Source organism: Balaenoptera borealis (genome assembly GCF_965194805.1).
Source record: "Balaenoptera borealis genome assembly, chromosome: 8".
In the NCBI taxonomy this organism is placed as follows: domain Eukaryota; kingdom Metazoa; phylum Chordata; class Mammalia; order Artiodactyla; family Balaenopteridae; genus Balaenoptera; species Balaenoptera borealis.
In genome coordinates, this window is record NC_138865.1 from 120,202,691 (window position 1) to 120,216,021 (window position 13,331).

At 50.7% G+C, this 13,331-nt stretch overlaps 2 protein-coding genes across 4 annotated transcripts in view; one reads left to right on the forward strand and one right to left on the reverse strand.

Annotated features, from left to right (window-relative positions):
- BRD3 (bromodomain containing 3) overlaps positions 1 to 1,500 on the forward strand; it is a 33,649-nt gene extending 32,149 nt beyond the window's left edge. For both annotated transcript variants that reach the window (XM_082402383.1, XM_082402384.1), the window contains exon 12: positions 390 to 1,500. In XM_082402383.1, the coding sequence (XP_082258509.1) occupies positions 390 to 505 (116 nt within the window). In that variant the 3' untranslated portion in view covers positions 506 to 1,500. The remainder of the gene's footprint in view (positions 1 to 389) is intronic.
- Positions 1,501 to 5,402: 3,902 nt separating this feature from the next.
- BRD3OS (BRD3 opposite strand) lies at positions 5,403 to 9,247 on the reverse strand. Of its 2 annotated transcripts, none has more exons than XM_082402387.1 (3): positions 7,715 to 7,774; positions 7,472 to 7,516; positions 5,403 to 7,136 (listed from the first exon to the last, which is right to left on the reverse strand). In XM_082402387.1, exon 3 carries the CDS (start codon positions 6,527 to 6,529, stop codon positions 6,275 to 6,277), a length of 255 nt encoding a protein of 84 aa, XP_082258513.1. In that variant the 5' UTR covers positions 6,530 to 7,136; positions 7,472 to 7,516; positions 7,715 to 7,774; the 3' UTR covers positions 5,403 to 6,274. The 2 variants fall into 2 exon arrangements, with proteins under 2 accessions (XP_082258513.1, XP_082258512.1); XM_082402386.1 differs by lacking the exon at positions 7,715 to 7,774 and adding an exon at positions 7,822 to 9,247 and having other exon boundaries at positions 6,526 to 7,136.
- Positions 9,248 to 13,331: the final 4,084 nt, after the last annotated feature.

A 13,331-nucleotide genomic window follows, 5' to 3' on the forward strand; every position in this document is an offset into this window, starting at 1 on the left:
CCTGCCCCCGGTCACATGGTCTTCCTGGTGAGCAGCCCTGGGCTGTGGCCGTGGGGGGGGGCCCCGCCCCGTAAACTCAGGTGTGAGCTAAAGGGGCTCCTTAGCAGTAAAAGACGTTCTTGCATTCTTGCCACTTGGGAGACTGCAGGGGATTTAGGAGCTCTGTGCCGGGAACAGGGTACGAGCACCAGGCACGCTTCTTACACCATCACAACCTCCTTTAACGCATTGCTGCATTTCAACAGAATCGCTTAACGTTTATCACGTGACCGGGTCGGCATCCGGGTGGGTCGGGGCATGTGACGGGGTGGGGGGGGCGGGCTCACGAGGAGGGAGGGGCGGCGGCCGGCGCGTGCGGGGCGCGCCCCTCACCCACGCGTCTCCCCCAGAGAAGTCAGGCTCGGCGCCCTCGGGAGGGCCCTCCCGGCTCAGCAGCAGCAGCTCCTCCGAGTCCGGCAGCAGCAGCTCCAGCGGGTCCAGCTCCGACAGCAGCGACTCGGAATGAACTCTGGGCTCTCGCGGGCGGAACAGAACCAGCGGACGTCGCCCACGCCGAAACTCTGCAGTGTTCCCTTCTATGGTTAATATACGATTTTCCTTCCATGGTGTGCAGGTTCTCTTCTTAATTCAGTGTTATGGTATCTTCCAGTTTTGGCTTGAATAGGTCAAAGATCTTTCCGTGTGTGTCCATTAGACTTTATGAGAAGCTGTGAATCTGCATAACGCCTTTCCTTCGTAACTGAATTCAGTCCCTTGGAGATGACAACTTCAAACGCTAACCTGATGACCGTAGAAAAACACGTAAGGTGTGATCCGAAGGTTCTTGCAAAATCCCTTTTCTTACGCCCGACCTGGTCTGTAGCTCCAGCGAGAATTTCTCCAAAGGAGATGTCTCGGAAATGGTACCATATGTGAAAGCTGTTAGCTTTGCGAACAGGCGTTTGTCTTTGTCTTTGGGGGCCTGGGCTCTGACCCTCACGTCCGAGGGGTCACCTCTTTCTGCAGGGGCTGAGGACAGCCGTGCCTGCCCCTGCCGTGAGGGCCAGGGCTGGGCCCAAGCGGGGAGGGGTCATCGTCACTGCAGCCAGAGCTCCCGCGGGTGGGGGACCGGCGAGGGTGGGCGTGGAAGGGAGCCGAGTTTTTCTGATCTCTGTGACGTCGGGAGCTCCCGGGAGGGAACACAGTGGCTGCGTGTACAACGCGCGGGTTCCCAAACACTGAAAACTTTTACCTCAACTTAAAAGAAAAAAAGAAAAAAAAAAAAAGAAGAAAAGATTAAAAAAAAAAAAAATACAGAAGGAGACTTTTTTGTAAGGTTCAGCAGTTTTCTACAAAAGGCCAGCCCCCACGTGTGTCCCCAGCCCAGCCGCTGCCACGCACTCCGGAACCATTGTCCCAGTTTCATGTATATATGAATACTTTATTTATTAAGATCATTGGTCATTTTTTTTTAAAAAAAAAAAAAAGGAAAGAAAAACAAAACTGCAAAAGAAACACATTTTTTAAAAAAAGTGGCAGAGACGCAGGCCTTTTAAATGGTTTGAAGGGGAGCCCCAGACCCTGCTGGCCGGCGGGCCTCTCACCTCCAGGTGCTACAGCCTGCTGTCGCCGTGCCGGTGCTCAATCACGTCTGTGCGCTTGCTCTCGTCTCGGGGCTGCTGGGGTTTTTCTTCTTGTTCTTTTTCGTGTGTGTATGAAATTTGGAGACTTACAGGTGTAGACGACTTCCAGCTGCAGCGTATTCTGATTTTTTATTTCGTTTGTTTAGTTCTTTTGTATTCACTTCTGGTCTCTCTTAGGACTGTTTTAAAAGACTTCAATTTAGGGAACCCCAGTTATATAATATAAACTTTGTAATCTGAGAGAAGAAAAATGTATAGTAAATCTAAGTCTTGATTTTTAACTTTCTATTGTAAAAAATAATAATAATAATATACAGAGTTTAACAGAAGGTTATGTTTTGGTTTTGTTTTCGCCAGAGGCCACCATACGGCCTTTGAGTGCAGGGACGCCCCATCCACACTGCCTGCCTACGCTCTGACCATTGTGGCTTTGGCCAGGAATGCAAGGGCCCCCGGATGGGGCACCCCTGACCCCCCACCTCCAGGAGAGGGGCGCGGCCCCCGCTGCCCCACACGGTCTTCCAGCCGCCAGCAGTGGCGGCACGGGGCTCCCTGCTCACGCAGTTTCCAGTTAGCACAGAAGTGACCGCAACAGTCTCTCCCCGTGGAGGCTTTACTGAGGGGGGTGCTGGAGGTGGAGCCGCAGGTGGCCTGGCCTCTTGTCTGGTGGCGAGTTCTTTCTGCCAGCACTTCTGGATGGATTGGCGGACTAGTTGTTGGTATCCTAACAGGCGGTAGTTTCTAAAAATCCTAAAGTCGACTTGGATTCCACCAACACTTACGGCTGGAGGATACCTCTGATGGGTGTAGAACTCGGATGAGGCGATGGATGGTGGATTACCATTTTTCTGACTGCTGGTGATTCTGACCTTTGGGTGAGTCTTGAGCCAGTCTGTTCAACTTTTTTCATTAAGTTTTGTTTGTAATAAAAATATAAATGGATTTTAGACTTGCCATTTTTTAAAGCTGCCCTGTTTTTCAAAGGTGTTTTCTAAGCAGATCTTTAATGGAGTAAATAGCCTATGACTTTAAGGAAATTCGACACGATGGAAGGTCCTGAAGCAGGATCTCATGGGCAGTATGCAGCAGGCACGCATCTGAGTAACAAACAGACCCCAGCCGGGGGGCCTGGAGGTGCTGGGGGCTCCCGTGGGGCGCCCCTCCAGCCGCGAGCGGGGAGGGTCACCTGTGCCAGCCACTCAGCGGGGGACATCGGGCCCTAGAGCTGAGCGCAGCGGGAGCGTTTCCTTACCTGCTGGTTCTGTGTTGGGAGAGATGCGGCGTCTCGGCCACCTGTGCTCCTTTCCTCTGGAAGATCTGCTGGCTTTGACGCCGCCAGAGGGCTTAGTCCGTGCTGAGCGGTTGTAGTTCATTGGTTTTTTAAGGCTTTCTGTCCAGACTTCAAAACTGATTTCAGAGTTTTGGGGGGACCTCCTCCACCCCCCCGAGGTCAGCCTGTGGGGGTGTTCGCCATTTCCATTTCTCTGCGTTGGGCAAGCGGAGTTCCAGTGCCGAGAACCGGAGGGCAGCCTGTCAAGGCTCAGGGCCTGTGTTCAGTGGGTCGGCCTCGCGCAGGGCACGGAAATGGCTTTGAAACAGTCCTCGTGATCCCTGGGGGCCGAGGGGGCGGCTTGGGCTGTTAACCGAATTCCAGAGACCCTTGCTCACTCATCTTGGCTTACAAACTGTTAAGATACGTTTTTCTTTTCTGTTTGTTTTTTGGTTTTTGTTCTTTTGCAACATTCACATCTTTTACAGTTTGGGGGGTGGGGAACGCCGCCCACGATAAAGGATTTGTTACACCTGGTGTAGCGCTGTTCCCTAATACTGGCATAACACTTCCAGGAGGTTTTTCTTTTTTATATTTAAAATGTTACTTTTCTGTATGATGTGCATGCAAGTTTACCGTAACTTTTCTTAAACTTTTTAGTGCCGTTTCTAGTATATTCCTGTAAATGTCAGTTACTGAAAATGAGTCCAATGTAAGTAGTTTTAGCTTGTTTATTGCAATGCTGGCCTCAACACAACGGAATAAAAATGGTAGAAAGTACTCTTTGATGTTTCTGGTAATCATGGACACTTCTCCTGGGGCATTTGTTTTGTTTTCATAATAAAAGAAAAAAAAAAAGAGGTGCCTTTTCCTGTGCTTTCTGGGCTCCCAGCTCTCCCCTTGCTGGCGTGTGACGAGGGGGGAGCCCCTCGTTTTGACATCCTGTAGCTCCTGGCAGGAATACCCGAAGCATCCAAGACGGTCTTAAAGAGCTCAGTGGCTCTGGTCCAAAGCCTGGGTGGGGAGGCCCCGGGATTTAGGGAGCGTCTTTGTCACCTTTTCAGGTCAGCGGCTCTGTGGATGGGCCGCCCCCCTCGCTGACCCACAGGTTCGGTCGCCTCGGTCCCCGCCCACCCAGTCATCCATCCTCTGTCCCCGCTGTGCCTTCAGTCTGCACTGAGGTGCTTTCCGGGACCAGAGGCATCAAACGCTCGTCCAGCTGGCCCAACAACGGACGTTTCCAGGAAACCACGTCGAGCCTGTGTACGCGCTGAGGTTTCGTCCACGCGGCCCAGCACCCGGCACACAGTGGAGGCGGCAGCGAGGAATGAAGGAGGTATCGAGACAAATGCCAAGTTCTGACGCCGTTTTCAAAACAGTCACAGCTGTTGGAGCCAAGCCTTGCAGTGACGTCCCGGGAGAAGGCTCTGCCCAAGTCCAGGCCCGAGGCCCCCCCTCCTCTGTATTCCCTTGCCCCCCTGTCACCCAGCCTGAGCTCCCCGAGGACGGGGGCTGGGCACGTCCACCGCGGCATCCCCAGCCCCAGCCGGGAAGGCCAGCCGCCCAGGCGTCCCCAAGGCAGACGTGGCCTCCCCGCTCGCAAAGCAGCTTAGTGCCAGCTGTGTGCGAGCGGCCCAGGGCACGTCGGTCACCCGCACACCCGACCAGTGCGGACGGCGGCCGTGGCCCGTGCTTGCTTTCCCGGCCACCGCCTCTGTGCTTGGGGCTGCGCCAACCACGGCCCGTTTCTAGGTTAGTCTGAGGGGCGGTGAGCGTGCAGCAGAGGCGTTCCAGCAAAGGCAGACGTTTGCCTTCTTCCCAAACTGAACTGAAGTCGAAGGAGCGCAGAGATGCTGACGAGGCCTGTCTACCGGGGAATTCCGGTGTCAGGGCGCCTGGACGGGCGAGCCTTTACTGCAGAGTCCTTCCTGACTGTGTCCACGAGACAGGCTTCCCTCTTCACCTCCGGGAGGCGCTTAAGGAATTGTGCCTTCCAGCCTCCCCACCTGAGGCAGTAAGCAAGCCGAGGCTCCCTGCGCAAGGACCAGGCCTCTGGCTGGACACGTGACGTTGGGGGAAAGCAGTCTGGCCCAGCAGTTCCCTTCTGGACGCTGTCTGCTAACCAGCTTGCACGCCTGCACGAGGAGCCATGCAGAAGGAAGCCCAGGACGTGCCATGCGCATGGACAGCGGGAAGGTCTCTGCCCACCTGTGGGCTCACGGGAGCGCTGCCGGCTGGCCGTTGGAAGCGTGATGTAATCGCCCCGTCTGTACAGCTGAGCAAAAAGTCGCAGAACCAGATGCTGCGTGGTGTGGGACGCCTCTGGAACCTCGGCACACACACGCGCTGAGCTGCTGACGGCCACTGCCTCTGGGGAGGGCGCTTCGTGCGTTTCTGCACTGGGGTTTTTAGCAATCGTTAGATGCTACTGTTGTAAAAAAAAAAAAAAACCTGAAAGCCAAGTTAGGATATTAGGAGCAAACAGATCAAAATAAGGAGTGAGGAAGGAAGGCGGCTCCTAAAGGAGATTTATTTAGAAAAGAAAACTTAGCTTTGACAAAAGTGTCTTTGAGAAAAGCCACTTCCACGTTTGCTTCGCCACACAGACCTTAATTACAGCAGACAGCAAATCCTTTAAAAATGACTCATAAAGCTGCCCACACAGGTGGGCCGAGGCTGAACCACTGTCGGCTGAGAACCTGCCTATTTCAGCCCTGTGATTAAATTTGAAATCACTGTTAGCAACTTTTGTGTAACGTAATAATTTGGGGGTTTCCTTAATGTTTTGGGGATGCCTTTGCCCCACAAGCCTCCAGCATCAGGAAGGTAGTGTAGGAGCCATCACAGTGCATCACATGCAGTGATCATTTTGGTTACTAGACTCAAAACTCAAGTGCCACAAAGTCCCTGCTGAAATGCTGCTGCCGATGACCATTGAGGGTGAATCCATCTTGGTCCTGCACATCTTGGTCCTGCACATGGATCTGCGACCCGACATGATGCCAATTCCTTCACCTTTTTCTAGATCTGACCCATTCTTTACCAGGCAGAAGGGAATCCTAAAGACAGCCTGTAAGAATGTGAAGAGGTGGTCTGTAACCGGGGTGTCCCTCTCGCTTGACTTATTCGGAAGCATCACCTAAACAGCATCTAGCCGGGCCCCGGACCTGGCCTGTGCCTACAGCGCCTGCAAGATCACAGTGGAGTCCAGGAGCCAAGTCCACCCATCAGCCCGACTGCGAATGGGCCGGGGCGCCAGCTCTGGGATTTTGGGGTTCTTCTACCACAGCTCAACCTTCACGTTCACTGCTCAGGATCTCCCAGTAGGGACTAGGGATTAGCAAGGCGGCTGGGTGCCTGGGCTCAGGTTTTCACACCAGAATTACATAACAGAGCAAAACTTGGATTGCCCCGTGTCCCGGGAGACGTCCAGCTTGTTTCTGTCCCGGACGAGGATGGCCTCGTTTCCATACTGTGAGTACCACATGCTTCGACTCCTGCTCAGGTACGTCCCGGGCGGCACAGATGCCAACTTCTGCTGCTGCTGTTGCCAGATGAGCAGGGAGGTGTCCCGGTACCGGAGCCGGGCGTAGCCTTCGGACAGGGCTTTCTCTGCCAGCGGGACGCGGCCGCTCATCACTGGCCGGAACCTCCCCCCTCCTGGGCTCCTGCGCAGGAGGCCTCTGAGCCCGTGCTTTGCGCTAAATGCACTAATGAACCAGTTTTTCAGCTGCTGGGTTTTGAGGATTCCTTCTTTAACCTACTGGTACAAATGAGAAATTCAGGCCATTTGCAGGCAGCACCCTTGTGAGGGTTCTTTGCAAGGAAACTTGAGAGGAGCCTCCGAGCATTCTGAAAAGACACTTAAGAACCACACGTGAGTCAGCAAGCAGGTCAGCAGTGCCCTGGCCGCAGCGTTTCCTGGTGACGGTTGTGTGCACTGCATTAGGTGTGCAGTTGACAGGGACGAGGCGCCCACCTCAGGGGGCACTTGTGTCTACAGCGATTCTGACACCACGACTTGGACCACTAAATTTGAAAAGGTATATCTGGCGTCCCGAATGAAAGGACATTGTACAACTAGACAGAAACTGACAGCAGCTCCTGTAACTGCCCGCTCCTGATCTGTGCGTGGCTCGGCTTTCAGCACAGCAGAGGCGTTCTGATCCCTGCCAGGGATTTGGAACCAGCATTTGTTCAGTGCTTTTTATCTGGCTAGTCTTCAGCTCCTCTCCAAGGTGATGCTACAAAGAAATGAACATGCTGTCAGGTGCTGGGGAGAAAAGGGCCCCAGCAGAAATGGCAGGTTTTATGGCACAGAATCCTCAACTCTTGGGATCAGAGCGTTAAACCAAGCTACCGACCGACATGTTGCAGTATTTCAGTTGCTCTCCGGTGACGCAGTGAGCCTGGGTTTAAGAGGTAGGCCTGTGCCTCATCCTCATTCTTTTATTAACTAAGGGGACGATCCTGGGGAAGCCACTTGTTGGAGCGTTAGTGTCTAGATCTGCGAAATAAGTCCTAAGAACTTGACGGGGCACAGAAGTGACCTGCCCATGCGGGGGACGCTGGTACTCACCCAGCCACCAGCACCTTCTTTCTGCTCCAAGCATCAGGGAGGCCCCTGGACCAGAAAGAAAAATGACGTCAGGTGAAAACCAAACGGGAGCATCCACAACACCCCCGCCCCACGCCGCCCCTGCCCATGCTTTCCCAGCCACGCAAGTTCACTCTTCCTTCTGTGTGGCCCGCGCCCCCATCGCCCTGCCCAGTCCTCACTGTCGGCTGCCGCTGAGCCCCCAACGCCCGGCCCGGCTCGCACCCAGGACGCCCCCAGGGCGCGTCCCCATTGCCTCCCCGGCATCCTGGGTCCCCCCCTGGCCCGGCCCGCGCCCGGCGTCCCCCCACCGCCCGCCCCCGTCATCTGACCCGCGCCCCCCGTCGTCGCCGCCCCGGCCGCCCGCGCCGTGGTGCCTCGGCGGCTCGCGGGTCGCGGGGCCGGGCGCCTCGGGCGGGGCGGCGCCAGTTGGCTGCGGGTCCGCGTCGCTATGGCAGCGCCGCAGGCATGCCGAGCCGAGCGCCGAGGCCGGCAGGCGGGCGCCACGAGCCGGAGCCATCGATGGCTCCGCGGGGCGGGGCCGGGGGCGGGGCCTCCCGCTGGGGGTGGGGCAGCTGCGGGAGCCGTGTGACCGTTATTGTAGGTCGCACCATGGTGTAGGTCGTAGCTTTGTGTTGCTGTTTGCGTCTGCGGTTGCCACTTCTGCCACTGCTGTTGCTACTGCTATTAGCATTCTTACCCCTAATAATCGATAGCGTTGTTTTTAATAATTTCATGTTGTCCCGGGCGTACGTACTCTCTCAAAACCAGGTGTCCCACTAACCCATGTCACCCAGCCGGGCCAGGTCCCCATTCTGCCAAGAAAATTAGGTCTGTTTCCTTCCGCACCCACCTCCAAATCCTTTTGCAATAATACTCTCGTTTGGTATCTGTCCCTTTCCTTACTGAACTTTCATTTTTACGGTTTCCCCTAACGCTAATTAAGGAAGTCGACTTAAGGGACATTCAAGAACACTGAACCCACCACTGTAGAATGCACATTCTTTATAAGGACACAGAACATCTCCAAAAATTGACCACATGCCAGTCCATGAATCAGTTTCGATACATTTCAAAGCACTTAAATCCTACGCGAAAAGGGTCACAGGAAACATAGTCTATAAAACAACAATAAAAAGATACTAGAAGAAAACCCCTATATTTGATTACTTTAAAATATATTCTTGAGCCCACCCAGGGATACCAAAAAAAATTTTTTTTTAAATTTCTCATGGGTCAAAGAGAAATTCACAGTACAAATTTTAAACTATTTTAATTGAATGATGATAAAAATACAATATATCAAAACTTGTGAGATGCAGTTAAAATCATGCCTGGAGGGAAGTTTATTGTCTTAAATGCATATACAAGAAAATATACACATGTATGGTGTGTTTGTGGGGTATATGGAAACTCTCAGTATTGTCTTTGCAATTTTTCTGTAAATCTAAAATTGTCCTAAATTAAAACGTAAATGCTTAGTTTTAAAATGAGTGAAAAGGAAAGTCACAGAGGTGAGAAGAAATTGGCAATATGTATAGTTGATGAGGGACTTAGTCAGGGTCCAGCTGGAAGACAGAAATCACACCAATGATTTGACCAGAGAGAGATTAATAGAAGGGATTGTTCATTAGGTACAAAGTTGTTAACTAGGTAACTTTCAGGTTAAAATAAAGATCTCTAAAGTATCTCAAAGGTGGTAACCGCAGGAAGCAAAAGGACCAAAGAGAAGAGGGTGGAATTGTGAACATTTAGAAACTCAGAGGAGGGGCACCAAAGAGCTGAAACTCAGACTTTTGAGGAGGGGGTGCTGGCGGCTGGAGCTGGTGTCTCTGCACCAAGAATAGGGCCCCAGTAGGGCAGGGACCCAGACCCCGAGGACGGGGTGCCGGCAGCTGCTGCCCCTGAGTGGCAGCAACGTGATGAAGTGGATTTTGTGCTCACTGGAGGAACTGCAGACTGGATTCAGCTGCCACTTCAGGAAAAACGTGAAGAATTGTTGCCGGGGGAGCTGCAAGCTGATGGGAGGCTGGCGGGAAGCCGAGAGGAAGGAGCAGCTTCCTTCTTTCTCCTCCAGCTTTCGGTCCACCTCCAGCACCCTCACCTGACGGAGCCCACTGGTCCCCGCATCACAAAGCAGAGGGTAGAGGACGTTTAGATCTACGGTTCATGTAAAAGGTTTACAGGCGGCAGGCAAAACTGTCCTCACTGGCATCTGTTTATTCAGCCTCCATCCATACATTTCTACACACACTTGAGCTTTCATATAACAAAAGCAAAGCAAACAAACAAAAACCCAACTCTCCATTTCTGCCTAATAAGATGCAACTATCTTTCATACAAGAGTGGAGCAGTCTCACCATTGACAGAGGAATGGATAAAGAAGATGTGGTATATATATATATATATATATATATATATATATATATATATATATACACACACACATATATATGTATGTATATATATCTCCAATGGAATATTACTCAGCCATAAAAAAGAATGAAATAATGCCATTTGCAGCAACATGGATGGACCTAGAGATGATCGTATTAAGTGAAGTAAGCCAGACAGAAAAAGACAAATAACATATGATATCACTTATGTGTGGAATCTAAAAAGTAATGCAAATTAAATTATTTACAAAACAGAAATAGGCTCACAGACATAGAAAACTAACTTATGGTTACCAAAGGGAAAAGGGCGGGGAGGGATAAATTAGGAGTTTGGGATTAACAGATACACACTACTATATATAATATTGATAAACAACAAGGACCTACTGTGTAGCACAGGGAACTATATTCAATATCTTGTAATAACCTATAATGGAAGAGAATATGAAAAAGAATATATACATACATACATATATATATATAAACACACATATATATACATAACTGAATCACATTGCTGTGCACCTGAAACATTGTAAATCAACTCTACTTCAATTAAAAACATAAGAAAAAGAAAGAGTGAGACAGTCTCACCTTCTCCCCAAATAGAGGAAATACAAAGTCCCACCAGTCGAGCGCTCCTTTTCTGGGTTAGGTTAATTACTTGTCCTATTCAGTCTCCTTCTGTCTGAATATTCTTTTACCTGAAACTAAATTGCAAAGTTAACTTCCAACAAAACTGTACTGAAAGTCGTAAGGGAAGTGAGGAAATAAAAGAAGAGCTAGGTACAAATACATACGTACTTAACAGACAGGGGGAAATATGGGGAGTTGTTACCGTCCTTATTTCTGTAACAGTCAGATGGGGTTTCCTTTGCCCTCAGCAAGATCTCAGCTGGTCGAGGTTTCTTTAGCTAGTGGGGTGACTTATACTTTCATTCCCGAAGGGCACAAACCCTCAATTATCCTATCTATCTATCTATCTAACCATATATCTATCTATCTATCCTATCCATCTATCCATCCATCCATCTAACCACCTATCTATCTATCTATCTAATCCATCTATCCATCCATTCATCTAACTATCTATCTATCTATCTATCTATCTATCTATCTATCATCTATCTATCTATCTATCTATCCATCCATCCAATCCATCTATCCATGCATCCATCCATCTATCTATCTAACCATCCATCCATCTATCTGTCTGTCTATCCATCCATCCGTCTTTGGTGGCTGCAGCTTTCCATGAACTTTGCTCTTGGTGGTAGAAATACTAGAATGTACCAGGGAGAATCCCCTAGGTTCTAAACATAATTCTTCCTGCCCTCAACCTCAAGGTGAAGCAACAACTCACGTTCTCCATCACCCCAGTTGGTAAGGTAACCCACTTCTCAGTGTTTTGATTCAGTGGTATCAGGAGCCCCTGATTTCCAAGTGGCAGTCTCATCTTCCAAATCAAAGAAGCCATTGATGTGCTCCCTGGTGAGCCCATTCCTCTCTCTAGAACCAAGCCTTCCAAGCCATCAGAAGCTAAAAGACGTGGGGCAGAATTAAAACTGATGTGAGGCATCATTGGAGGGCCTCTCCCACCTCCACCCTTTGGTTCCCGGACACCTGTGGTCTGGCTTTGGGGAAGACAGCACCGTATATTTTTCTCTGGTTCAAAGCATACACTTGACTCTGTAACTCTGTAAACCAGGCCTTCAAACATTCACGGTGAAGTTCCCAATGGGTGCTTCACCCATGTCCTCAGGAGGCCACTCTGCTCTCTGTTAGGTGGGCACTCTGGGTGAGGGGCGTATATAAAGCCAGTGGCTTCCATGAGCAAGAGCCTATTGTTTCCCTTCTTTTTCTCAGCAACGAGGTCCCTGCTCAGAATACTGCTGTGGGAATAGTGTGATGGTCAGCGAGTCCCTCCCTAAGTCCGTGGATGGGGATGCTGGCAGGAAAAGCAAGTCCAGAATCCGCATCTATTCCAGCAAGACTGTCCCCTCCATGATGGATGAGTCCATGTAATAAATGTGCCACCACTTGGCTGGCTGGATCCCCGGGTAATGATGCCATACTGGGGGCTCAGCGTTGGCTTGCAGTGGTGGTGGGCAGGGCGGCTTCGGTGGTGGCGCTTACATTGTCATCCACGTGGAGCCTCCATCCCTCCCTCCAAGATCACTTTGCACACGGGCCCATCGAATAAGCAACGCACTGGCTCGATGAAGAGGCTGAAGACCTCCACAGAATGGTCCTTGTGTCCAGCTGATACTGAGTCTCCTCTGTATTGGATGGGCCTTGGAGACGTCTGTCCACCTGGGATACAGATATTGTCACAGTCTGTGTCCTTTCTAAGAAGTCCATCCAATGCCTCTTCCCCAGAGCTCCTTGCCATCCAGCTCCCAATCCTTTTCTTTCCAAGCCCTTAACCATCCAGCCAAGCCAGTAGCAGCTGCTTGAGAATCACTGTAGATCTATGCAATGGAAGACTATTCAGTAATTTAAAAGAAAATGAAGTACTGATACATGTTTCAATATGGATGAATCTTGCAAACATTATGCAAGGTGAAAGGAGCCAGTTATCAAAGACCATTGTATGATTCCCCTGATATAAAATGTCCAGGACAGGGAAACCCGTAGAGACAGAAAGTAGATTAGTGGTTGCCTACGGCTGGGGTAGGGATTGGGAGAGAATGGAGGGTAACAGCTGGTAGATATGGGGTTGCTTATTTTTTTAATCTTTTTTTTTTTTTTCAGTTTCAATTTTTATTTTTGGCTGCGTTGGGTCTGCATTGCGGTGCGTGGGCTTCTCAATGCGGTGGCTTCTCTTGTTGCAGAGCACCGACTCTAGGCGCTCGGGCTTCAGTAATTGTGGCGCATGGGCTCTGGAGCACAGGCTCAGTAGTTGTGGCACACGGGCTTAGTTGCTCCACGGCATGTGGGATCTTCCTGGACCAGGGCTCGAACCCGTGTCCCCTGCATTGGCAGGCAGATTCTTAACCACTGAGCCACCAGGGAAGTCTCACCAAAAGGATTTTTTTAAAGTCAGGGATTTATAAAAGTGTTATCAATATGACATCGTGAATTTGAATGTATTTGATGTCTTTCAATGAATGGCCTGATTATGTGTTTGAGTCTCAGGATTTTCCATGCCTGGCCAGTAGGAAATCAAGTTGTCGCCGGACCCCTTTGGTCTAGAAGCTCTGGGGAGAGAGTGCGTCCCAGGCCTCTCTGAGGGCTTCTGGTGGCCGCCGGCATGCTGGCTTGCGTGGCTTGCGACTGCGTCCCCCCGTCTCTGCCTGGCATCTCCGCTTCTTCCTGTGTCTCTCCGCTGGGTGCCTCTAATAAGGACACTTGTCATTGGATTTAGCTAATCCGGGATGATCTCATCTCAAGATAGCTAATTACAGCTGCAAAAATCCGTTTTCCAAATAAGGTCACAATTCACA

Coding starts and splice junctions, on each gene's coding strand:
- BRD3OS (XM_082402387.1), bottom strand. CDS start 6,529: ATGAGCGGCCGCGTCCCGCTGGCAGAGAAAGCCCTGTCCGAAGGCTAC.